At 51.2% G+C, this 26,334-nt stretch overlaps 1 protein-coding gene across 1 annotated transcript in view; it reads left to right on the plus strand.

Annotated features, from left to right (window-relative positions):
• The window catches only part of ARK2C (arkadia (RNF111) C-terminal like ring finger ubiquitin ligase 2C), an 82,934-nt gene that overhangs the window by 50,547 nt on the left and 6,053 nt on the right, over window positions 1-26,334 (plus strand). Inside the window, exons 2-4 of the mRNA XM_008157976.3 lie at window positions 18,770-19,085; window positions 20,570-20,680; window positions 26,068-26,197. Coding sequence (XP_008156198.1) covers window positions 18,770-19,085; window positions 20,570-20,680; window positions 26,068-26,197 — 557 coding nt within the window. The remainder of the gene's footprint in view (window positions 1-18,769; window positions 19,086-20,569; window positions 20,681-26,067; window positions 26,198-26,334) is intronic.

Raw genomic sequence — 26,334 nt, forward strand, 5'->3', positions numbered from 1 at the left:
CCTGAGGGTTATATGAGGTAACGTATGGGAAGCACCTAACTGTGCCAGGCACACAGTGGGTACAATATAAATGCCAGCCATCATTATTACTACAAGCCTTTAAGACTGGGAGAAAGAATGTTGATGACTCCACTGCCCCGAGAGAAAGGATTGTCTGCAAGTTTATTTCCCACTTATGGGAAAGGAAAGGAGGCACTGATAGGAGAAACCGTGACCAGAGAGAATGGCAATGAATGAATGAGAGAGGGTTCCAGGTGTCCAGGGTCTTACCAGTGATGTGCCAGCAGCTGTCATCATTCTCACTTCTGTGTACACACACCTGGCTTCCCACCGTTAGAGTGGAGGAGGAGGAGGAGGAGGAGGAGGAGGAGGAGGAGGAGGAGGAGAAGGAGGAGGAGGAGGAGCCAGCCAGTTGTGTGTGTTGTGGACAAAGGTCAAAACTGCTCAGGCAGTGAAACCGAAGGGCAAACTCACCATTGAGGGCTCTGCTTATGGCCTTCAGTTGAAGGATCCTCATGCTTAGTTTAACAAGGCTCCCTATACTAATGGCAGTTTCACCCCAGGAAGGTGCTGGTAGAGCTTACATCTTGGCCGAGAGCTGGAGCCATGCCTGGAAACACTCAGAGCTATCACCAGGAACCATCCATGGGCTTTGCTGCGGGGAGGGCCTCCCAGGCAAGCGAATGGAAATCTGTCACAAAGGAATTGTAAACAGTGCCCAGTGAATGGAAGTGCTGCTTGTTCCTCCCACTCTCGTCATTGGCATGGCACATGGTGAACTCACTTTATGCCTCATTTCCTCAATTGTCCAGGTTAATGGAAGTGGTCAGTGAGTAATCCCTGGATTCTTTACACGTGTCTTTGTAATGTTTACAGGACCTTATGCACACACACACACACACACACACACACACACACACTCATTAATCAAACATCTCCTGGGCACCAGGTTGTGCCAGGAGTGGGTGGCAGATGACCCAAACCCTGCCTCCACCCTGGGGAAGTGGCTAAGTCAAGGCTCCTGGTGACAAGCATTGGGTGGAAAGTGACAAGTGTCATAGACAAGACAGTCAAAACATGCCCAGTGGATTCAGGCACCCTCTGCTCCCTGCCCCTCTCCACCCCGTGACAGCTCTCTTAGTTTGTGTTCTCTGAACATCCAATCATTGTGAGAGTTTAAGAAAGGAATGGACAGCTGCCTGGAGCAGGTGGGCTGAGGCCTTGCAGGAGAGAGCTTCAGTCCTAGCATTTGCTGGTTTAACGGGGTCACTGGCAAATCGCTTTGGGTTGGGCGAGTTTGCAGAAAAAGAACTGCTGTGGCGTTGGGTGGAGAAAGGAAAGAGACAAGGGCCTCTGAGCTTGGCTTTTGTTGATGAGATGATGCCATGTGCCACCATCAATAGGACACGTGCTTCTGGGTCAGCTGCTTATTTCTCACTCTTGCCATTGAGAGGGGGTTGCATGGAGCCATGGGCATCTTCTTGCCAAGTCCCCTTAATGACGGATCCATTCATCTCAACGCACATTTGGTAAGTACCTACTGTGTGTCGGCAGTGAGTCAGAAAGCAAAGGGCCTGCCTCATGGGGTTGACATTCTATTGTGTTCCCAACTGTGATTAAGTATCATCCCAGGGAGGGTCACTTGCATGTTAGTGGGGAATCTTGAAAAAGTCTTTACATTCCAAAGGGGTGAAGCTCTACTGGTGGAATCCCAGGCATGGGTCAGATACGTGGGGCTGTGCACCCAATGTGAACAAAAGGGGTGGGGGTGTTGTTCAAGGAAACCAGACTCAGCCAAATAGCTAGACATGTCTGAATTATGGCCTGGGCTGGGCCATGGTCTTTCTGTTCCTTTCTCCCAGGCCCTTGGATGCCCACTGGGAGAAGAAGGGGCTGGGGGACCACAGTGTCCAGCCCCCTGGAATGACATCTGGGATGCCAGGCTCCCTGGGCTAAGAGCCTCTTGTCAGCAGAGTAATTGGATATGACTTGCAGCAGCCTGGGAGCAGAGATATTCAAGCCAGTTATGCTATTTTTAAACGCCCTCTCTTCCCCAAGTGCAGATCTTGAGCTCAGCGGGAGAGAATGGCTCATCTCTGAGCCTGGGGAATCAAAAAGCAGTCCCCCTACCCCCAGGGTTTAAATCTCCCCACCCCCATCCTTCAAAATCAGATTTCACATTGGACAGCTGCCCATGAATCTTGCCACAACCACAGGCCCTGGTTTGGGGAAGGGTAGACTCCAGGGGCTGTGGGGTCGAAAGGACATATGCTGGTTTGTGCTGGCTGCCCGGCTGGCCAGAAGTGGGCCCACAGCCCTGGTCCCTTGGTTGCCTGGTAGCACCAGAGGCTCACTACTAAGCCTGCAGGCAAACATGTCCCTGCCTGTATGCTGTCTGCCACAGTCTCTGACTCTTCGTAGCAGCTCACAGCTGCCTGTCAGGCTCTGAAGACAGTGGGAGTCCGGGCAGAGAGCAGGCTCCCTCCCGTCATATGTCTCTCTGGGAGCTGAGCCCCAGGCTGAGTGCGGCCCGGGAGGGTGGGGAGGGCTCCTGGCAGGCCAGCACTCTGTCACTGCTAATGAGGCTGCCTCCTTGTTTCTTCTCACTTGCTGCGCTTCCTCTTCCCAGTCTCCCCCCCTGCCCCGCCCACTCCCCCCCTCCCCCGCCCCCGCCGCTCGCCGGTGGCTGCAGCCTCTGGTTGAGGGTCCTCTAAGCCACAGTTTGACTGTGAAATAGTCCCCCTCTAAGAGACCCTGGGAAGACAGGAAGGGCAATTGCTGCTGGTGCTGACTACCCCCCACTCTTGGAGAAGGGCAAGGCCACCTCGGGCTGGAGCTGGCATGGAAATTGAGGTGCTATGAGCCGCCAATGCAGAGTGAACGCCTCCTGCTCTAAATGTCACACCTGTGGGCTAATCACTGTGCTCTGTCACAGGGGAGCACACAGAGGCTCAAAGGGGAGCTTCTGGCCAAGTTCACTGGCAGATCCTCCCAGTCTTCCTGACGAGGATCCTCAAAACACCCCAGAAGTCCCAAGGCCTTGGGTGCAAAGAATGAGGGATGCTTCAACTGCAAGCAACACAGCCCCCTCTCTCCCCGCCCCCGAGAAGCTGGAGGTGTTCCGGTGTCTTCCTGCCTTAGCTGGAAGAGCTGGGCTCTGTGGCATGCTCATGTTTGTTGCTTCTGATGACAGGCCTTGAACTCAGTTTTCAAAATTGTTCGGTTCAAACATTGCCAGCTGGAGACCCTGCCAGGACCTCTTCTCTCTGGAGTGGGATTAGAATAAGGTGGCTGCCCGACCCTTTCCAAGGGCACTGTTGCTCAAGTTCAACCCAGAACATCTATAAAAGCAACATCACTCAAGCCCAGCCTTAGCCAGATGTGATGACATCTGAGGGGCCTTGGGGAGACCCTCTTCACCCCAAAGTATGCCTGTCCCATGGAGCCCAAGTTCCCCCCAAGTCAGGGGCCTTCCTCTGGCCTCCTGAGTAGTCCTGAGTGATGGGTTCTAAGTGGAGCAGAGGCCACACTCCATCCAGCTTTGGACTCTACAGAGCTCTGGAGCTGGCCCCAGATTCATCTTGTGTTAGCCCGAGCCCTGGGGTGGGTGATAGCAGGTTGTGTGCTTTTTTTGCATTTCGGTTTACTTACCTTCTAATGGGGAAAGAAGGAGAGTTGAAATTTGGGGAGAGGAGGTAAAGACAGATGTGGGAGGCCCTGGGAACCTGGGAGATGGGAGGATGGGGAAGGAACAGAACAACACTGGAGACTGACCAGTTTCCACTTTGCTATACCTACATTTTTTATTATTTTATTTTAAGCTACTAAATATATTTTAAAAACCATATAATATATGCACATGGTACAAAAAGATGTAAATATGTGAGGAAATACATATTTCCCTTCTTCCGCTGCTCCAGCCACCAGGTTCCCTCCTTAAGGGATCAGATCTCAGGGATCCTTCCAGAAATCATCTGTGTATTTACTTTTGCTGCACATGTACTATAATCGAAACCACACTGTTTCATTCAAGCTATTGCAGCATCTGCAGGTTCCTCTCATGTAAATGTTTATTGCAACATCTTTAATATGGGGCCTCATATGTATAAGTCACTGTACAATATTCAAAGCAATTTACCCCCCGGTATCTCACCTGAATCCACGACAATCCTGGAGATAAAGATGGCTATAGCCTTATGCCCACTTTTCAGGTCAGGAAGCTGAAGTTCAGAGAGGGTAGGCTACTTGTCTAAGACCACACAGCAAGTGAGTGATTAAGACTGGAATTGAATACAACTTCCCTGACACCCCAGGCAGATGTACCCCAGTGCTTCCCTAAGGGAAAATGCCTCCCTCCCCCTATACGGTGTTGGATATAGAACAGGTATTCAATAAAAAGTAATTGTCTTGGCAAACCAGGACTGTGTGTAGGCTGGCCTGACTACTCCAAGCAGGTCATGGGACAGGTTGTGGATGCTCAGGTGTGTGTGCATGCACACACAGGCCCGCACTCGAGTGTACATGCAGGCTCACATGCACACCCACACATACCGCTCCAGAAGGGCAAGCACAGCATGTAGAGTCCCTTGCTACTCATGGCTGCCTTGCCCTAGTGGTAGCTGGGAAGGGCCGTGTGAGAGGCCATAGTAAGTTAATCAGGGGCCATTTTAGCCCCAGTAAACATCTTCATTTTGTGCCTCCACAGTATTGCAAAGGGGAGCATGCATTCCCACCAGGGCTGCAGGAGAATGTGTGTGGGACCAGGGCCTGATCTAAGCCACAAGTCCTGCAAGGCCTCTAAAGAACCCTTACTCTTGGCTCATGGACACCCCACTGGCTTCAGATGACACCTGGAGCCCAGGAGATGGGGGCAGGGGCAGTTTCAGGGCCTGAGAGAGCCCCTGTGTCTCTTCAAAGTGTCCTCTCTCCTGGACCTTGGCCAGAGTTTAACTGACACCAGTTAGATTCCCATGTGAGACCCAACACTATAACCTTACCGGCAATTTGCATAAGAGGCCCCTCCTCCTGAGTGTATTTGGCCCTTTATTGGGAACATACTTTGATGGGGCTGACAGTGCAAGAAAGACAGGCTTGGAATCAGAAAACCAGGCTACAAGTTCCTAGTCCTGAGCCAAGTGCTGTTAGGTAAGTCTGTCTAACCCTCTGAGCCTCAGTTTCTTCACCTCTAAAATGGGAATTGTTTCCATAATTCACTGTGCTGGACGGTTGTGGGGCTGAATTTGGGAAGTTCTTTGTAAGAGGTGACGTGCTGCACTGGTATTACTGTCAGCATCAGAGAAAGACCGAAGTGAAGATGCTGAGGGATCTGGAGCACCTGGGGTGGAGGAAAGGCAAGCAGGGAGGCAGAAAACAGTTCCCGAAGCCCTGGACATGGACTTCAACCTTGGATGGGAGAGTCAGGGTGCCCAGGGTGACACCAGCTGGCTATGCAAGGCTGGGGATTGTCCTCAGCCCTTTTGACTTTGCTGTTGGCATTTTCTCTGCTAATTAACTTGTCATGAGGGTGGAGAGGAGGAAAAGCTCAAAACAATAGATTTGTCTATTTGCCAGCACATCTGGGGAAAGGCTGGGTGTGCGAGGGCAAAACAGGCCTAAAATCAGTGCTTCGCGTTCTCAAGGAAACACCTAACTGTGGGTTTAAATTCTCTGTCGCTATCGCTGATGAAAGCTCTGGGAAATCGAGGTTCAACTGCAAACCCTCATGGAATAACAGGCAGAGAGAGAGAGAGGAGGCATTTAAAGCTCTCTGGCTTTGTCGGGGGGAAGGGTGACTAAAGGACATGGCTGTGCTTAGGGATTCAGCCATCCATCTGCAGTGAGCATCCCGATCCCATCCAGCCCTCTCCTGAGGGTGCTCTGGAGAAAAGACAAGGATTTTGCTCTCCAGACATCCAGACTCACATTCAAAACAATAAGAGCATGACTCAAAATTGAGTCTGTACCTCAATAAATGGCAGTTAGCTTTTCCATATAACAATCACTCCAGAGCTTGGCTTTAAGACAACAACCATTTATTCAGCTCACAATTCAGTGGTTGATAATTTGAGTTGGGCTCAAAGAATTCAGTTGGGAAGTTGGTCTTATTTGGTCTTATCTGGACTCATACATCTACATCCTTGATGATCATCTGGGACAGTTTATCTCTGTTGCACATGGTCTCATTCTCCAGGAGGTTAGCCTGGGCTTGTTCATATGGTAGAGCCAGAAAGAGAGAGGGAGAGAGGGAGAGAGGGAGAGAGGAAGAGAGGGAAAGAGGGAGAGAGGGGGAGAGAGGGAGAGACACAGAGAGAAAGGAGGCCCAAGTTCACTTCCACTGCATTTTCCTGGACAAAATTGGTCATGTGACCAAGCCCAGATTCAAGAGGTAGGAGAAACAGACCCCGCCTCTTGGTGGGTGAAGCTTTAAAGTCACCTTGCAAGGGGTGTGCATATCTAGAGGGGAGGAATTGGAGACACCTTTGCCAACTGTCAACTACACCATTTTTCTGGAGTCCTTGTCCTCTATCTCTCCCGTTCCATGCCCAATCCATCAGCAAATCTGGTCACCACTACATTTGACATATATTTTGGATCTAACCACCCCTTCCTCTCTCTGCCCCATTTCCACCCTGCTTGGCCCAAGAAACCATCATCTCTCTCTTGCTTCTTCCCTTTCATCCCTCTAGCTTATTCTCAACACAGTAGCCAAAGTGAGTCACGTCTTGTCACTTCTCTGCTCAGCCGACCTCCTTTTGCTACTAATCCCACTCAGAGTAAAAGCTAACATCCTATAACAGCTAAGGAGGTTCTGTGCCATCTGTCCTCCTGAGCCCCTAACATCTATCTCACCTAGACTCCTACCACTCTCCTTATCTTCCTCTGCTCCAACCACACTGGCCTCCAAAGTTCTTCAAAATGCCAGGCACCCTCTCACCACAGGGCCGTTGAACTTGCAGTTCAGTCTGCCTAGAAAGCGCTTACCTGATACCTTCACGCTCCTTCAGCTCTTCACACAGAAGTCACCTTCTGGGAAGGCTCTCCTGGCCATCCTACTAAAAGTTAAGACATTCTCCTCATTGGTCTTCCTCCCTGCTTCTGCTGTCTCCACAGCTCTCATCATCATCATCAATAAATGGCACATCTTCTTATAGAGCTACTTATTGTCTAGACCAGTACTTTCAATGGAAATATAATGTAAGACACACAAATAATTCAAATTTTTCTAGCAACCACATTAAAAAAGTAAAAAGAAATAGGTGAAATATATCTTAATAATATGTATTATTTAGTTCAACATATCCAAAATTTATAATTTCAACATATAAGTTATTTGCAAAGTTGTTAGTTTTGGTGTGTGTGTGTGTGTGTGTGTGTGTGTGTGTGTGTGTTATTTTGTTGGTACTAAGTCTTTGAAGTTTTGTGAATATTTTAGACTGGCAGCCCATGTTAATTTGGACTAGCAACATTTCACATACTGAACCATCATGTTGACTATCCTGGACAGTACAGAACTTGACCATAGTCCCATGAGGGCAAGCGTTTTTGACTTACAGTTGCATCTAGAACAGTCCCTGACACATAGTAGATGTGCAGTAAATATTTGGTGAGTGGATAAATCAAGTTCAAAATAAAATGCAATTGACTAATTGATACATGTGATCAATACATGAGAAAAGAGCTATGTTGGGCTATCTTTATTCTCAGATGCTGGGGCAGAGCTGTGAAGGGGACACATTAGTTTTTCTCTCACAGCCTGGCCACCTCACTCAACATCTCCATGGTTTTTCATTCTCTCTGGACAGACAGAAAGCTTTGCAGGTTCATCCATACTGAACGTTATGGATTTAACATGTTACTCTCTTGAAGGCATTTGCATCTTAAGCATGAAAAAGACAGAGAGAGAGAGAGAGAGAGAGAGAGAGAGAGAGAGAGAGAGAGAGAGAGATGCTTAATCCAAACCACCGAGTTCCTCCTGAAGAATTTTTGGCTCCGGAATTCTGTTACTGGACCATGTATCTCTGTGGTCCCTGAGTTCATCCCAGGAGTAGGAAGCCAGCCAGGGTGCTTCTGTTGGCAAAGAGCCCTGGGGTGGCTCATTGCAGGGTGCCTGGGCACTCTCCCCTGCCTGGCTTGATGGGGACAGAGGGGACATGTGAGGAGTGGGTATTCTCTGTGCTCCATCCCTGCAGCCAGCCCTGGGCTGGGCCCAGGGGAGGATGAGAAGCATCTGTCCCCGGTGAGGCACTCCACAGATGTCTTACAGTGTCCCCTGCAGGTGGGCAGGTGAAGCCAGTTCTGAGACAACTCTAGCTCTGCCTTTCCCAGGCAGCTTCTCTCCCCTCCCTCTCTTTCCTCTCTCCCTCTTGTTATCTCCTTCCTGCTCTCTCTTCTCTCACCTGCCTTTCTGTCTCCTCTCTCAGTATTTCATCCGATGTCCTCCCTCACTCCCTTCTCTGTCACACACACACACATACACACACACACACACACACACGCCAGGGTGTTAGACTGAGGTGGCCATGAGCAATAACGGTTGGGAATCTAATTTAATTGCCTCTGGCTTCCTCTGAGAGCAAATGGATACCCTCCCACTGATGTGATTTGATTTCAGGGGCCTGGGGAGGCTGGGACTCCCACAGTGCCCAGACTCACTGGCTGCTGTCTGAAATCCCACCATCAGAACTTCATAATGTCTTCTTGCCAAAACATAACAGCTCCCGGGAAAAGCCACCGTCTAAATGCTTTTCCATGGCAGTTCAGAGTGGCCCTGAGAGCCAGGCTGGAGCGGGGCAGAGGCACACACGAGAACTTGTAGTTCTCCTGGGGAAACGGGAGGCGGACGAGGATGTTACCCTCAGTCCTGTCCACAGTGCTCACAGGGCCTTTGCATAAGTGGAACGCGTCTTGCAAACCTCAGGAGCAAGAGGCCCAGTCCAAGTGGCTTTCTGAACTCAGTCTGCCCATTTGGGGCACCAAGCAATGTTATTGTGAGTGCCCCACCACTTCGTGAACATTGTTGGGGTTTGTGGATTGGCTTTTTTAAAAAATGCACTTGAGTTTTTATAGAGAATACTAGAGGCCCGGTGCACGAAATTCATGCACGCGGGGGGATGGGTCTCCTCAGTCCAGCCTGCACCCTCTCCAATCCGGGACCCCTCAGGGGATGTCCGACTGCTGGTTTAGGCTCAATCCTGGGGGTCGGGCCTAAATTGGCAGTCAGACATTCCTCTCACAATCCGGGACTGCTGGCTCCTAACTGCCCACCTGCCTGGTCGCCCCCAACTGCTCCCCCCCCCCCCGCTGACCTGGTTGCTCCCAACTACAGCCCCCCCCTCCCCAAGCTGGCCTGGCCGCCCCTAACTGCCCCCCTGCTGGCCTGGTCACTCCTTACTGCCCCCCCTGCCAACCTGGTCATCCCCAACTGCCCCCCCCTGCCGGCTTGGTCACCCCCAACTGCTCCCTCTGCTGGCCTGGTTGCCCCTTACTGCACCCCCTGCCAGCCTGGTCTCCCCACGCAATCTGCTGTTCGGTCATCTGTCTGGGTGTTTTCGGTCATGACAGCCCCTGGCTTTTTAAATATTAGGATTAAGAGAATGTCTGACTCATGAGCTGGGAGGAACTATGCATGTTTTACAACCAAGACCATCAGCAGGGCAGACTCCCTCCCCCCTTCCTTGGTCAGGGGGTTCTGTTCTGGCTCTAAAACTGCTTTAACTTCTGGGGTAGTGGGTTGTGATTTGCACTGACCATCTCATGGACTGGGCCACCCCAGTCCATGTTGGACTTGCAACGGGGCCCCGACACTCATTGAAAGGATTCCATTCTTTCTGTCAGCAGTGTTTCAAGCTCCTTTGGTGCATTTGCTCCTCTGCCATCACGCAAACCAGTGCTGAACACTGGGAGGCAGCTGTTTTGCATACTGCCAAGGCTTAGCAAGATGCTACTTCCTACATGTCCAACTGTTCATTTCATTCACTCATCCATCCATTCATTCACTCAGCCAGCATGTTTTTGCTATGTATTAAGGTCTGTGCTGGACACCAGGGTTATAGGTAAATGAGACAGAGCCAGGTCTCGCCTTCACTGAGTGAGGTCTTCTGACCATAGCGCCTGCCATAAAATGTGTTTTTCTTTACTGCGGTGGGAATGTTTTTATAAACCTCATTGGCATTAGATGGAAAAAGGTATCTTCTAGGATGGATAATGCCTGGATGACTGTCCTATTACTCCTGGGGGTTTCCTAGCAGACACCACCCTCCTCCCTTCCCTGGCCCCTGACAGCAACTGGAGCCAAATAGTGGCCTTGTGCTGCTTGCTGGAGGTTTGCTGTTTAATTGTCTCAGGCCCATGGGCAAGGAGGCTTCCTTAGGATGGAACATCAGTGTCATGAGAGTCCAGAATTCAATTCCTTGAAGAAGTGGAGGTGTTCATTAGAGATCAAAGGTTGGCTCTGTGGAAGCATTCACAAAGCTGCTCTGGGTAGGAGGGGTCCCTTTGGGCATATCATTTCCTTTCTGTTCGTGTGTCCTCTATCTATCAGTCAGGGAGCCAAACTACGGGGAGAGAGGAAAGCAGACCTCTGGCAGCCCAGGAGCCAAGCCAGGGAATAGGCCTCTGGGGTTGATCAGACTGTAGCAAATGAGATTAAATGGATTTACCTGGAGTGGATAAGGAAGCCAGGAAGGACAGCCTAGGAATCTGGGCTCTGGGCAAATGGCCCACTCCCCATAGTTGTCATCTCTGATTTGTCTGGGTTGTAGTCAAGCAGTTAACTTATAAAGTATACCCAGGCTCCTGGTCCCACCATTCAAGACTCCCCACAATATGCCCCTCCCCCACTTTTCCTGTATTAACTCCCCGAGCAGCCTGCCTCGGGTTGGATCACAAAGGAGGGGTTATCTAGCCACGTGGAACTTGCATGTGTCTCCGGCTGGCAAAGTCAGTGTGGGCCCTTGGGAGGCTCAGGAGATGCAGGAAATGGAATTCTGAGCTGTGTCAGTGCAGCAGGTAGAGGAAGCTCCTGGGGGCCACACTGAGTGGAGCAGGGAGTCTGTCTTCGGACACCAGACTGTGGCTTGCATCTCCTCCTTGCACCTGTGCTCAGGCCTCTAGACATGGGCCCTGAGTACTCGGGCTTGCTCTCTCATTGCTACCTTCCTCCTTCCTCCTTCTTCCATCACCCAGGCCAGCGTTTCTGTGCCTTCATAGATCAGTTTGGCCTAACCATGTTCAGGCAGAAGGTGGCTGTTGCAGTGAATCTGCATCATTTCATGGTGAGCTTAGAATGGGACCTGGAGGTGTTCTAGCCCAGCCACACTCCTCTGCTGGGCAGTTACTTGGCCTCGCATGGACATCCCCAATGATGAAGAACTTTGGGGAAAACAGTGACATTCTAAGAAATGTCTTCGTTATGTTGATCCAAATCTACCAAAATGAGCTGAATCCCTTTGCCTGCAGCTATTACCTGACCGGAGCCTCCTCTTCCCCGAGCACACCCGTTCTCATATCAGACACTGAGTCCCCTAACAAGCCTGTGTGCCATGCCAGCATGGCCAAGGGTGAACCTGAGGAGGGGCGGTGAAGGATTAAAGAAGACAGACAAGAGAATACAGCTGGGGCTAGGTAGATCTCCCGTGCCTGGATAAGGACACAGAAAGACCCAGCCTGCAAGCAGAAGCTTTATTTTATAGTCAGAGCACACAAAGCAAAACAAGGGAAGTGGTCAACATGTTTACAATGTTCTTGTGAGTTTCACCTTGTTTTGGCAGCACTTGTTGCACCTCCAACAGCCCATTAGCTACCTAGGAAGGAGCAAGGGAGGACTATAAGGTCAAGCTTAATTATGCTAAAGGGCTCTGCCCTCCAAGCTGGGACTTGTTTGTGGCCCTGCCACAGGTCAGTCTGAGGCTTAACCCTATAGCCGCTCCCTACAAGCCTGGTCTCCATCACCAGAGTCCAGCTCACCATGTCCATGTTAATTCGAGGTGCTGGGAATTGGTGCCAGGACCCCAGACGTTTCTTCCATCCTCTCTTATTAGTTAAACCTTGGAAAATATAGGGCCTAAACAGAGCCTTTTGTGTGAGGACTTCTAGGGGCCCCATAGGATTGGCTTGCAACAGAAGCACCCAATGGGCTAGAAACACCTTGGCCTCCTCCATAAAGCTGGGGCTTGTCCTGGGCATTTTCTTAGGCCAGGGAGGAAACCTAGGGCCACTGGCCAAGATGGACCGGGCTGAGCCTATGCAATCTTTTTTTTTTTTTTAATGAATCTTTATTGTTCAGATTACAATTGTTTCTCCTTCCCCCCCATATCTCCCCACCACCCAGTTCCCACCCCTCCTCTCCCCTTACCTCCCCCCCGCCACTGTCCTTATCCATAGGTGTATGATTTTTGCCCAGTCTCTTCCCGTACTCCCCACACAGACACCCCTTTCCCCCTGAGAATTATCAATCCACTCCCATTCTATGCCTCTGATTCTATTAAGTTCACCAGTTTATTCTGTTCCTCAGATTTTTAATTCACTTGACTTTTAGATTCACTTGTTGATATATATGCATTTGTTGTTCATAATTTTTTATCTTTCTTCTTTTTCCTCTTTTTAAAGAATACCTTTCAGCATTTCATATAATACTGGTTTAGTGGTGATGAACTTCTTTAGCTTTTTCTTATCTGTGAAGCTCTTTATCTGCCCTTCAATTCTGAATGATAGCTTTGCTGGGTAGAGTAGTCTTGGTTGTAGGTTCCTGCTATTCATCACTTTGAATATTTCTTGCCACTCCCGTCTGGCCTGCATGGTTTCTGTTGAGAAATTAGCTGATAATCGTATGGGAGCTCCCTTGTAGGTAACTAACTGTTTTTCTCTTGCTGCTTGTAAGATTCTCTCTTTGTCTTTTGCCCTTGGCATTTTAATTATGATGTGTCTTGGTGTGGTCCTCTTTGGATTCCTTTTGTTTGGGGTTCTGTGTGCTTCCTGGACTTGAAAGTCTAATTCTTTCATCAGGTGGGGGAAGTTTTCATTCATTATTTCTTCAAATAGTTTTTCAGCATCTTGCTCTCTCTCTTCTTCTGGTACCCCCATAATTCTGATGTTGGTTCGCTTGAAGTTGTCCCATATAGGCTTCTTACACTATCTTCAACTTTCTGAATTCTCTTCTCTTCATGCTTCTCTGGAGGAGTGTCCTTGGCCTCTTTGTTTTCCAAATCTTTGAGTTGATGCTTGCGATCCTCTAGTCTGCTGTTGGGTCTCTGTATAATATTTTTTATCTCAGTCAGTGTATGTTTAATTTCTAGTTGGTCCTTTTTCATATCCTCGAGGGTCTCATTGAATTTATCGGCCTTTTCCATGAAATTCTTGAAAAACCTTATAACCGTGGTTTTGAACTCTATGTCCAGTCGCTTGTTCTCCTCCATTTCTTTGGTTTGTGATCTGTTTCCTTGCTTCCTCATTTTCACTGCTTCCCTGAATTGGTAGGGTAGCTTTGTGTACTAGATGTCCTATTGGTTCAATGGGTCAGCCTCCCAGTTACCTGAGGTGACACTCTTGGTGTACCCTTGTGTACTGTGTGTCCCCCAGCAGGAGCTACAGCAAGAACTAGTTTTCTCCTCCTTTGCTTGGGCGGTTTTGGAGCAGTCTGACTGGAGCTGCAGTTGGTTAAGCTGCCACAGAACAGGCCATTTATATGCAAAAGCCGATGTGTGGAGCCTGGGCGGGTTTGTAGAATGTGCGGGGCGGGGCCTCAGGGCGGGGCGGGGTCTCAGAGCATCACTAGGCTGGGGTGTGGCCAACGGCGATGGCTGCCGTCAGCCGTCTCTGCCTTTCCACGTCCAAGTCCCTGCGCCCCGAGTTCCAGCACAGTAAAACAATGATTGCTGGGCGCACCTCTGCAAAAAAGTCACTCTCACTTTCCGACCCGATGGCTGAGAGTCCAGTTTCTCCCCGTGGGCGTCTGGGTCCCCCGCGTGTCCCCAGAAACTGGATTTCAGAGTGATCGGGAGCTTGTCTCCCTGCGGGTTGAAGAAAAACCGCGCACCCAGTCGCCCGCCGCCAGCCCGATTCACGCGCCTCCGTACCTCAGCTTTTCAGCGTTTGTGCTCCTTTCTCCCCTTAGTTGTAAATCTACCACTCAGCCAGCTTTCCCGTGGTTCTGGGTGGTAGACGTTTTGTCCTTTAGTTGTATTTTTGAAGTTGTTGTGCGAGGCAGCAGATTAGTTGTTTAACCATGCCGCCATCTTGGTTCCTCTCCGCCTATGCAATCTTACTCACCACGACCATTCCTTGGCATCTCCCACAGAAGAGATCCAAATCCCTTCCCCATGGGCCCCAGCAGCTCGTCTCTTGCCAGTTCATGGTACTTCCTTAGGCAGAAACCCTCCTGGGGGTGCTTGGGAGAGGAATGAAGAGGCGGGTGGGACCACCAGAGCCTTGGCATGCCATTTCTGGACAGGAGGATTTATCTTTGGAAGTACCACGTGTACATGTATGTGGGCAGATGAGGGTCTGGGTGCTTGGAGGAAGGGGGGCCTGAAATGGCAGGGGAAGGGAGAGCACTGGGACCTAGGAGGCCTGAACTCCAGCCACAACTCAGACATAACCACCCAAGAGCACTGGGCAAGCCACCTACCTTTCCCGGCCCTAGAGTCCTCATTGTAGAGTGAAGGCTGCACGATCTCTGAGCCACGTTCAGCTGGAATATTTGATGATCCCATGAAGAACCATATTTCCTTAGGAGCTAATAATTTTATACTTAACATTTTTAAGATAATGGAGGTCTTTCTTCCTTTTCTTTCCTTCCTGCCCATTTTCCTCCCCTGCCTTTTCCTTCTCCTCTCTCTTTCATTCTCTCATGTCCTCCTCCCTCCCCTCTTGGAAGATTCTTAAGCCTCTCTAAGAACAAAGGACATTTACTGCATTCCTGAAAGCACTCCCTTAACCACTTATTATTGGAGATAAAATGTGTCCACAAAAAAAAAAAAATGCCAAATATCACAGGCAAATGCCACCAGTCCAGTGGAGAGGGCAGTCTATCCAACTGGGAGATTACACCTGAGTTAAGATCTGTCCTGGGGAGTCGAGGTTGGACAGGATGCAACTGTTCAGTGAGGTAGGGTAGCAGGACCGGGCAGACAATGGCCATTGTGGGCCTGGAGGCAGGCGAGGCCCTGGGGTCTGGGAGAGGAGAGAGGGAAAGTGAATCTCAACAGGCAAGAGATCTGGGTCTGGGCTGCCCAGTTGTGGGAGCTGGGGGCTGTCCCAGCATTTAGTTCACAAATATCTTCCCGGGAAGATGAGGGGCCTGGCCTGAAGGTGTTTGTGGCCCCATGCAGCCAAGAGATTTCAGCGGACATGTGACCCAGTGCCATCAATATGGGTCCCATGCCTAGAAAACGGGGCCTGGAGAAGTGCCATGTCCCATCCAGGGCTGATGGCAAGGGGAGCACCTTGACCTCGAGGCATAGCCCTCACATTGGCCACTGCCTGCTTCTGAAAGCCGCTTTGGTGGCGGAGGCTTCCTCAATGGCCTCTTGTGGGCAGATGTTTGCTTTTCAAAAGACTGGTTTTCTTCGCAACTTGGGAGCTGGAATTCAGAAAGGAGTAACATTTGACTCCAGCCCTACCTTCGAGGAAGTGCTTAGCATTGACAAGCCCTCACCTTCGGTCCCTGGTCCCTGCCAGCTAGCTGCGCCCCCCACCATCCCCTCTCCCACACCATCCTGGGGCCTTTGCCCTCCCCCAGCCCCTCTCCCCTTCCCAAGGCCTGTTCTGCCTCCACCTGTGAGGAAGAGTGATGCTGGGTCAGTGAGCTGAGTGACAGTGGGGAACCTGACACCCTGAGAACTGGCCTGGGGAGGATGGGACACGCCAGACTGGCTTCCCTGGTTACCTCGAGGGTTTGGTTCCCACCCTCCTCTCCCAGGATCCCACATCCCTGGGAGTAGGGGGGCAATTTGGCCCTGGTTGATGGGTGGGTCTGCCACTGGGACTCTGGGCCGGCCTTTTGCTGGAGGCACCCACCCTGGTCCTTGCCCCACAATGTGTCCTGTTCTTCCTTCTTCTCTTCATCCGAGGGCTTCAAGGTGGTTGCTCTCAGCCCTGGAGTCTTGAGAAGGAAGCCACTTTACTTTGGGGTGACCGCACTGGTTCAGAGGAGAAGACAGCTAGAACATTCCCGCTGCTGAGGAGTCTCCCTGCTCTGGAGAGGCCTCGGTTAAGCCTCATGGCTCTGCAGGCCTCTCTAAATATAAATGGTTAGGATAATCGGGGACATCTGCAGATTACTTTTAATCGGGGACATCTGCAGGTCACCGTCTCTGACATTCTGACTTCTTGGCCTGGCTCCTCTCTGCTCCTGCCCAAGCCCCCTTGAGGCTCCTCTGCACCCCTGGACTCCGTTCCCCTCATCCTCAGTCCAGAAGAAACCCCAGATGGGCCTGTGTGCCCTCTGGGTGTCCTGGACCCTTTCTGCACCACCCTCCTCCTTGGGAAGTCCCCTCGCTTTATTAAGCACCCTAGTTCCCTGGCTCTGCCCTCGCCCTCCCATCGACAATTGGCTTTTAGAGAAGGCATAGACTCAAATCTCCCCTCTGTCAGTGAACCTTCCAGAGACTCGGGACCTTGTCGCTGTCATCTCCACCCACCTGCCCGAAGCCCTGGGCCCGAGGCCTCTGCTTCTCCCTTTCCTTCCCTGCAGTGAAGCCCTATGGTTTCTTCCCACTCCTGATCCACTCATTCTCCAGCTGTCAGTCTGTTGGGCTCCCTGCCCATGAGACACGAACCAGCCACCAGTCCCCGGGCACTGGTAGAACACCTCTTACATCCCGTGTGCCAGGTGGGCATCAGGTGAGGCTCGCGCCGTGGGCTTCCCTGCCCCAGCTGCACAAGGCTGGACCTGGACCTCCCCAGGCCTGAGGGTGCTGCTCCCAGCCAGCTCTGAGGGGGTGCTAGCAGTCAGCATCCACTTCCTGAATTCTAAGATGCACGTGTTTGCTTCATCATGCTGAAACGGATTTGGGTCTTGCACTTGACTTGTTACTTTAGTGCTTTGTTTGTCTGTCCCTTCTCTCGACTCCCTAAAAATGTCACCTGGCTCCCGGTGAACCTTGCAATCGATGGCATTTGAGCCCCGGGGAAATATAAATGGTTAGGATAATCGGGGACATCTGCAGATTACTTTTTAACCCAAAGGAGTAACTCTAATGGGAAAAGTTGTAGGTTGTCTATTGATGGGGCATTTTGGGATGTGAGTGTTGTTCAGACGTCACTGATCATTGGCTTGTCATGGGACAGAGATTCCACCCTTAGGACTCCTCTGGGCTTGGAGACCAAGTAAAACAGCTATTATCTGCTACTTTCGCAGACCCCATGCGACGCAGGGCTGCGGAGAGATGGGGGTCCCTGAATGGGTGTCTCCTGGCCTCATTATAGAGTGGCCACTTGGGGACCCTGCCATTTTATTGGGGTGCTCCCAACCAAAAGCATCTCTAGAGCTTTTTCTGGGACCAGTTTCCAGTCTAAGGTTCTGGAGGGTGCAGGGGAGGGGTGCCTGGGTGGCAGCTCTTTCAGAACCCAGTGGCAGAAGAGGCAGGGTTTCCAAAGATTCATTCATAGACGTTCGCCTAACCCTCCAGTTTGAGCATGTGCATCGCCCTGCCCGCCTCTATGGGAGCCTCTCTGGCTCAGTTTCCCCACAAAATGCCAGGGTGAGGAGCTCCAGACTGCTTCTCAATGACTTGTTCTCAGCTCCACCCTCTCTCCTGCCTTCCACAGTAGCCACCGCCTCCAATCCCTGACCCTTTCAGCAAGGTCCCCCCTCCCCTTCTTGCTGAATACCCCTTTGGTTAGAACTTGGTTTCTGGTTTCTCGTCTCTGTTAATTCCCCATCTGCTTTCCAGCTTCCAAAAATCTGTTGACACCTGTTGCCTACTCATGTCACCTTTCCTATTCCCTCTGTCCTATCTGTTTATCTGCTCTTTGCTCCCATTTCCGTGGGGTTTGGGGAGGAGCTGAACCTGCCGAGTTTAGCAGGAAGCCTTCCTGTCCGGCCAAGTCCCCTTCCCGGCCTTCCCGAGGCCTGCAGTGCCGGGAGCTACATCTCTGCTCCTGGGGAATTTATAAGGCCTGCTTGTCATCAAGCTCAATTTTATTCAGCAAAGTAACGGAGACCCGGTTAGATGTTGCCTGAGCCCAGCTTATTCCTAGAAATGGTTGCTTTTAAATAAATTATAATATTAGAACATACCACTTAATTATATTTGGGTGGTTAGTTTTGTTTGTTTTTTTCTTAAAACTGCATGGAAAACAACTTCTGGTTGTTTTCTCTCTGGAAACGAGGGTCCCATGGGCTGGGTCCTGGCTAGCCAAGGCTTCAGGGGAGCTCAGAGCTTGGCGAGGCTGGACGCAGTGTTCTCTATGTGGCATCTATTAGAAATGGCGGTGAGGTCAGAGGTTGCATGGGAGGGGTCTAATTCAAGAAAGCCAGTCTGCCTCAGGGACCTTAAAACCCCTTTTACCAGTGTGTTAATTTTTTAAAGGATGCTTATCTATTCATTAAAGAAAGCACCCCTCTCTCCTCCAACATGGAAGGCACGGGGCCTTTCTTTGGCGTGTTCAAGATGACCATATGGACATAAAAGCAATGACCTTGCTGTGTCCTAATGAAGGTCTGGAGTTTCAGCAGCTGCAGGAAGTCCCCGGGGTGGAGGCGACATCTGTGGGGGAGGGACGCAGCGCTGGTCCTCACGGGGTCTTCTCTCTGTCCTTGCCTCTCCAGGTGCCCCCTTTCAAAGGTCTCAGCATCCGCACGCTACCTCCTGCCGCCACTTCCACCTGGGCCCCCTGCAGCCGCAGCAGCTCGCGCCCGACTTCCCCCTGGCCCACCCCGTGCAGTCACAGCCGGGCCTCAGCGCCCACATGGCCCCGGCCCACCAGCACAGCGGCGCCCTGCACCAGTCCCTGACCCCGCTGCCCACCCTGCCGTTCCAGGATGTCACAGGTCCCTCCTTCCTACCTCAGGCCCTGCACCAGCAATACCTCCTGCAGCAGCAGCTCCTGGAAGCCCAGCACCGCAGGCTCGTCTCGCACCCCAGGTGGGTGCTTCCTGGTGGCCAGTGGGGTTGGGGTGGGACCGAGGGCAGTCGCTACGCAGCCCCTGAGTGGGTCTGTGCCATGGCAGCGTTTGCTCAGTTAGATGAGAGGGATTCGTTCAGGCCGTGGGAGCTCTCTTGATTCCCCAGGGCTCCCTCGGTGGCCAGTGTGCATCCCTGTCACATTGCCCAGGTAGGGGACGGGAGCTGGGCAGCTGGTGGTCACCGATGCCTGCAGTGGAAGTTTGCACCTTGGGGGCGATTTGACGGGGCACCCTCCATGTCCTCACTAGCTTCCTGACCACCTGGTTCTAAGACCCAAGATCCCGAAGGAATAATCAAAGGACATGCTGGCTCCGCCCTGCCTTCAACGAGCCCCTGGTCTGTTGGCGAGACCAGCGATGAACCAAATGGAGAGTAAAGTTAGACGTCACTAATCGAAAGGTCTGAAGGAGCCGGAGAATCCTGGGCAAATCACTTCCCTCAGGAGCCTCAACGGTCAAGAGAAAGAGTTGGACTAGATCAGTGGTTCTCAAGCTTCTGTGTTTATGGTTATGACTATTGATACTTATTCGAAATTAAAACAAATTTAAAAAATACTTATGAATTAATTTAAAAATAACCACAAACTCATTATATGTTAACACCAATAATATATTTTTGCAAAATAGTTATATATTAATGTGGTAAGAAGAGTGACCCTTTTTCTTTTTTTAAAAAACATATTTGCAAATCTCTTCAATGCCTGGCTTAATAGAGGACAACTGTGTTCTCATGTCCTCTTCTGTTGCAAATCACATGTCACATAGTTACAGGAAATCTCCAGTGCTCACTTGTGAGGGAATGAAAAAAGAAAAACATCATAGAATGATTATGAACATAGTTTTGAGCTCATAAGCCCTATGGAGGATTCCCAGGGGGGCTGCGGCACACTTTGATAACCTTTTAGCTAGATGATCTCTAAGGCCATAAGCATCCATAACTGTAGGGGTGAGTGCTGTATGGGGTCAGAGGGAGAAGGGCTCACCATGACTGGATTGTTCAGGGAGGCCTTCAATGTAGGAGGTGGCTTTGACCTGGGCTGTCAAAGCTGGGAAGAGTATGAAGAAGGGTCAAGGAGAGAAGAGCATGGGGGGAACAGAGGGTGCACAGAGGTGGGAGAGCCCACAGGAGGCAGATCTGAGTGTCCTGAAGACAGCCCACCAAGGACCATGGAAGTGGAGAGGGAGCAGAATAGACAGGGAGCCTAGGAAGGGCAGGTGACCTGCAGCAGACAAACCCAGGAAGAGGCCTCAGTACAGTGGGCAGCCGGAGAGAACAGGAGTGTCTGAGTTATTGGCTGCTGTCCAGCTGGGAAGCTTCCTCAGAGTTTGGGACAAGGGGCAAAGCTCCTGCTCTGTAGGCTGGCTGGGACTGCTCAGAGCTGCTGGGCGCTGGGCTGGCCTGGGCAGCCCTGACGCCATGGGCCTCCTTCCCTTCTGGTGCAGGCGGAGTCAGGAGCGTGTGTCTGTCCACCCCCACCGACTCTACCCCAGCTTCGACTTCGGCCACCAACTCCAGACACCTCAGCCCAGGTATCTGGCTGAGGGCACTGACTGGTGAGTCTTTCTGATCCCTGGGAGAGGGATGGAGGGTGAATGGTCTTGCCCAACCCACGGAGTTTCTGTTTCCTTCCCTTGAGTGGTGCAGGAGACCTGGTCCTCAAGCCCCAGGCTGTGCCCCTGTCCCCCGCCACTCTCAGGGCCAAATTGTCCCCACCGGTCCCGGTCCTGACAGTCAGCTCGGATGTGGTTGGGTGCCCATGTGCCCAGATGAGGCTCAGGGCTCATGCTCCTGCAGGGAAGGTGGGGGCAGAAATACAAAACATTTCCTAAGCTCAATGAGGGCTAGGAAGCAGTGGTGCTTGGGAGGAGGGCAGAAAGAAGAGTCAGGAAAGGCTTCTGGGAGAGAGGGAACCTCAAGTAATCCACAGAGAAGAGCCAGGGCATGCCAGCAAGAAGACAGCCAGCCAGATTGGAGGCAAGGACTTGGGGGAGAAGCTTGGGAGAGGGCTTGAGGTGGTATAGGCGCTGGGCCGCTGTGAAGGCTTCCTGCCATCCTGCACGTGGGACGGAGGTCTTTGTTGCCCTGGGATGTAGTGTTGCTTGGTTTTGGATCCTGGGTCCCACCAGACGTTCTGTTCTAGCTAAGGAGAGGGCTGATCGAAACTCAGGTTGGATGTGAACTCCCAAACACTTGAAAAACTCGTGCAGTTCCCTGAAGTAGTTAGAGGTAAAGGGCGTCATGCCTGAAACTTATTTTAAACTAGAGGCCCAGTGCACGAAATTCATGCACGGGGCGGGTCCCCTCAGCCCAGCCTGTGCCCTCTCCAATCTGGGATCCCTCTCACAATCCAGGACTGCTGGCTCCCAACTGCTCACCTGCCTGCCTTCCTGATTGCCCCTAACCACTTCTGCCTGCCAGCCTGATCACCCCCTAACCACTCCCCTGGCAGCCTGATTAATGTCTAACTGCTCCCCTGCCAGCCTGTTTGCCCCCAACTTCCCTCCTCTGCCAGCCTGGTCATCCCTAACTGCCCTCCCCTGCAGGCTTGATCGCCCCCAACTACCCTCCCTTGCAGGCCTGGTCCCTCCCAACTGCCCTCCCCTGCTGGCCATCTTGTGTCCACATGGGGGCAGGATCTTTGACCACATGGGGGCAGCTATCTTGATCTTGTGTGTTGGAGTGATGGTCAATCTGCATATTACTCTTTTATTAGATAGGATAGTTCAGAAAAAAATTCATGAAGAAGTGTATGGGGGTGGGGGGGGGAGGAGGGAGGGAGAGAGAGAGAGGGTAAAATAGTAAACTGTTACCACTTGGGGAATCTGGGTGAAGGGTATCCAGGGATTTTTTTGTGATGTTCTTACTTTGAGGCAAAAAAACTTCTTTTTAAAGAATGTAGAAACAAATATACAAAATAACAGAAAAACCTCAATGGGAAGGATAGACTAAACAAAAAGATGTGCAGTTGTGCCATTTCTCAGCCAGTTAGTCACGCAGACTGGCTTAGTCCAGGGTTGCTTTGGGAGCAACCTAGGCCTGGCACCTAGGAATGGTTCCAAAGGATAGCTCTGGTTGATTGACGGCCAACGGTGCTCCCAAGACAGGAAATGGTTGTTTCAACCTGCTCTGTTGTCCCCAGCCCCTGCTGGTTCTCAGGTACACTCTGTCAAATTGAACGCTCCCCGTAAAGACAGATTGCATGGCGGCCGAGTTCAGCTCAGCCTTTTCTAATTAGCAAATTCAAATCAGGGAGATTTAATTGCAGTTTGGATTGAATTCTGTCCCTCAGCATCCAGTCAATCCAATCTAATTCAATCCGGTCCACATGGACACCCAGAGCCCTTGTGCACCCTGAGCGATCCGAGAGGACACAGGGGGTCCAATGTGGCGAGTGGGGCTGGACAGGTGACACAGGTAAGAGTCCCGGAGAGAAGTCAGGAGGAGCAGCTGGGCACTGCCCTTGGCCACTCTGATTATTTAGCCAAATCTCCTCCCCTTCCTCCCTCCTTTCAATCCCTCTGCATTCCTGACCCCTGCTGGTCTGGGGAAGCTTGAAGACTGAGGCCCAGAGGCTGGTCCGTGCCCCAGCAGGGCATGCTGGGAGGCCCCTGTCCTGAGCCCACCTGAGCCCACTCCTGGGCCCTTTCGCCCTGTTCAGTCCCCACTTCCCAAGGAGGAAGCGCTTTCCAGAGGAGGAGGCGACCCTTTCTCCTCCCTTGTAATTAGCTCTGCTCCACAAGGGCCAGCCTCCTGTGAGTGACAGAGGCGTTTAGTACTTGCGATCCTGCTGATGGCATCCTGCCCCTCTTCTCCAGGGAGGCCTCTCCTGCCAGGAGAAGCTCGGTCTGGAAATGAGATGGCAGGAAATGAATTCTAGGAGGGCTACTCCCACCTCCGAGAGGAGCCCTGGAGGGGGAGGTGGGGAGAGAGTGTCTGTAACCCCCTTTCCGTTAGAGAAGCATCAGAAACCACTGAATTCCGCCCTAAATTCTTTCAGGAATTAAGACACCTCACCTGCCCTTGTCTAGCCCCAACCTTTTCCTCTTCCTTGAGGATATTTTAGTTCCACTCAAGCAGCTTCTCTCAACCAGGATGCATGCTCCCTTTCTGGCCCTGGCCTGATAACCTGACCCTGACCTTGAGCCACCACTCCAGTGTCTCCATCCTTATCATGCTCCCTCTGACTTAATCCTGGCTCTGTGGTTCCAACTCTGGCCCCCGGTGCAGACAGCACCCTGCTCTACCATCCGCCCCTGGCCCTGCCCAGCAGAGACATCCAGGCACCTGGACCTGAGAAGGAGGGTAGGCGAGGACAAGAGCCTCCTCCTGTCCTCCTGCAGGGAGCTCTGCCTCAGCGAAGCCTCCTGACTCACACTTTCTGAGCAAGCTCCGTGCAAAGAACATAAGGTTCAGTGGGGCAACCAGACTACACCACGCTCCAAGGCCACTGGCAGCGGAAGACAAAGTTGAGACGGATGTTTAGACGCAGCTGATAAAACCTTTGCTTTGAGACACAATGTCTATGAAAATCTCCAGGGCACCATTCTGAGTAACCCGGTGGCTCAGGACTTCGGGGTGTTTCTATGACCCCTTTCAAAACTCTGCCCAGTGGCAAAAGCAGGAAGGTGGCAGGCACTGCTTCTCCAAGGGCTGACGTCTCCTGGGCTGAAGTCCCGACCCAGGCTCTTTTAGGGTCTGAGCAGCATCCGCTGTTCAGGGATCCTGGGTTTGGGAAGGAATCTTCTGATGAGATGAGAAGAGGGAATCCCGAAACCTGTCCAGGCCCAACCTGGGAAGATCATCCCTCTCGTCCGAAGGCCGAGGTGCTTCCCCACTCAGCATTGTTGGATTTGGAGCAACTCTGCTCCGAGTTCCTTGCAACTTTGCTTTTGCAGAATTCTCTGAACGTGTCTTCGCTGCTTTGACTAAGCTGGGTCCCCTGAGACTGCAAAGAGTCAGAGTTTCAGCCACACAAGGGTGCCCCGTGGAACTCCCTCACCGACGCAGGTCATGGGATAAGCTCAGGCAAGGGTCAGAAACCCTGGTGACGCTAACTGGCTAGCCAAGGAACATGGAAAAGGCACTGCCAATTTTCAGGCCAAAGATAGGTCTGAAGAAACAGGGGCCAGCCCTGGCCGGTCGCTCAGTGGTTAGAGCGCCAGCCTGCCGACTAAAGACTTTCGGGTTTGATTCCTGGTCAAGGGCACATATCTCAGATGCATGCTCAATCACTGGCCCCAGTTTGGGCTCATGCAGGAGACAATCGATATGTCTTTCACACATCAATGTTTCTCTTCCTCCCCCCCAAACTCCTTCCCTTCCACTCTCTCTAAAAAAAATCAATGGAATAATATCCTCAGGAAAAGATTAAAAGAAAAAGAAGGAAAGAAACAGGGGCTGGACTACTAAATTTCTAAGTTTGCTTCTGACTGGCTCCAAGAATTTAACTTGAGGAGTGAGGCGGGTGAAGGGTGATGGAAGAAGATTTGACTTTGGATGGTGTGCACACAGTGCAATATGCAGATCTGATGTCATAGAAATCTACACCTAAAACCTATATGACCAATGTCACCCCTATATATTTAAGGAAAAAAGAGTTTAACTTATTTCCCAAAGGACATATTTATCAGGAGTTGTTCCATGGATCCAGGTTAGAAAATCTTGGAATATATACATTATAGATTTATCATGGCTGGAAGCAGAAATCAGGTATTTTTTCTGTAGTTCCCCTTTTCTGGATTCTGCTGGTCACATTCTGGTGGTATCACTTACAATGTTCCTCAGTGTCCTATGTTCCCCACAGATCAAGATTTGAGCAGATTTTGGTCCGGCTCTTACTTTTTGGCAAAAATACTTTGAAGGTGGTGTTGTTTTTTTCCAGCAGAAGCTGGTTGTCTCTCCTTTTGAGATGTTAGTAGCAATTGTCGATCCTTGCCTGCAAGATCCTTTATTTCTTTAGGGTACACAAAAATGCGTTCAATCATTCCTTACTCTTTTATTAGCTAGAAAAATTTTATAAGAGAAATTTTCCTTCATCAACTACTTGGTTACCCGGAAGTTCAGTTAATAGAAGAAAGACAAGATAAATGGTTGTCTGCACCCCCCCCCCCCCGACCACCACTTTATTTACTAGTTTTCAAAATGAGGAGTTGGCTCCTTAGCATTCTTCAAAGGGACCAGTCTTCTTTAGGGTCAGTTCACCTTGTGGATTTGTACCCATCTGATGTGTTTCAATCTATTGCAGTGATGCTCATTGACATGCAAATTGTCCAAACTCTGGCCAGTTCCCACCTCTTCAGGATGGTTTTGATATGACCCTGGTAGTGTGTTCAGTTATGATAAAATGTTTCCCTCAATCTCGTTTTGCACATTTCATGCTCCAGACCAGAAATTAGCCATTTCCCCAAGGAGCCCTGGTTCCTTTTCAGTTGCATGAATGAATGAATTTTTAAGTAAAATAAATTTTCCTATACTTTTAGGAGTGGGGTGGGGGTGGGGTCCAGGGTAACAGGTCCCGACACACAGAAGCTGAGCCCCTCTTCTCTTGTTTGCTCCAAGTGGTTGAAGTATGGCCTCTACCCCCTCCACTCTATTTGGACCTTGTCTTTGCTCCGAATCCCTGACCAGCTCTATTTGGATTTTTCTTTTAGCATTTCTCTCGGGGGGTGGGCTGTGTCCGGGAAGGGTGCTTAGGTGCACTTGTTTCAAAAAGCTTTATGAGGTCTTGACTGTTCTAGCCCCTTCAGACCTTGCAGAGCCCTTTCTTCTCTGGGTCTCATTTCGGTCTGTAAAGCGAGGGGACGGGTGACGGAGGTCCAGTTTCTTGCAGCTCTGGCAGTGTGTGACTCTGGTTCTCCACCATGGGCTGGATGTCTGAGGTCCCTTCTGTAACCCGATGGCTGAGTACCCCCTGTGGCTCACTGTGGCCGTGTCCCTGCAGGGATCTCAGTGTGGACGCCAGCTTGAGCCCTGCTCAGTTCCAGGTGCGGCCCATCCTTCAGCACTATCAGCATTACCTAGCGACGCCTCGAATGCACCACTTTCCCAGAAACTCCTCCTCCACGCAGATGGTGAGTAGGGGGCTCTGCCAAGCATGGATTCCTGTTGCCTGTTGGGGGACATGGTGGGCTGAGGCCTGCAGCTCCCTTGTGTCCTGCTCCCTGTGTCCTGTTCCTCTGGGTGTCTTGCTCCCAGGCAGGCCAACTGC

The sequence above is a fragment of the Eptesicus fuscus genome, chromosome 12, assembly GCF_027574615.1.
Source record: "Eptesicus fuscus isolate TK198812 chromosome 12, DD_ASM_mEF_20220401, whole genome shotgun sequence".
Taxonomy (NCBI): domain Eukaryota; kingdom Metazoa; phylum Chordata; class Mammalia; order Chiroptera; family Vespertilionidae; genus Eptesicus; species Eptesicus fuscus.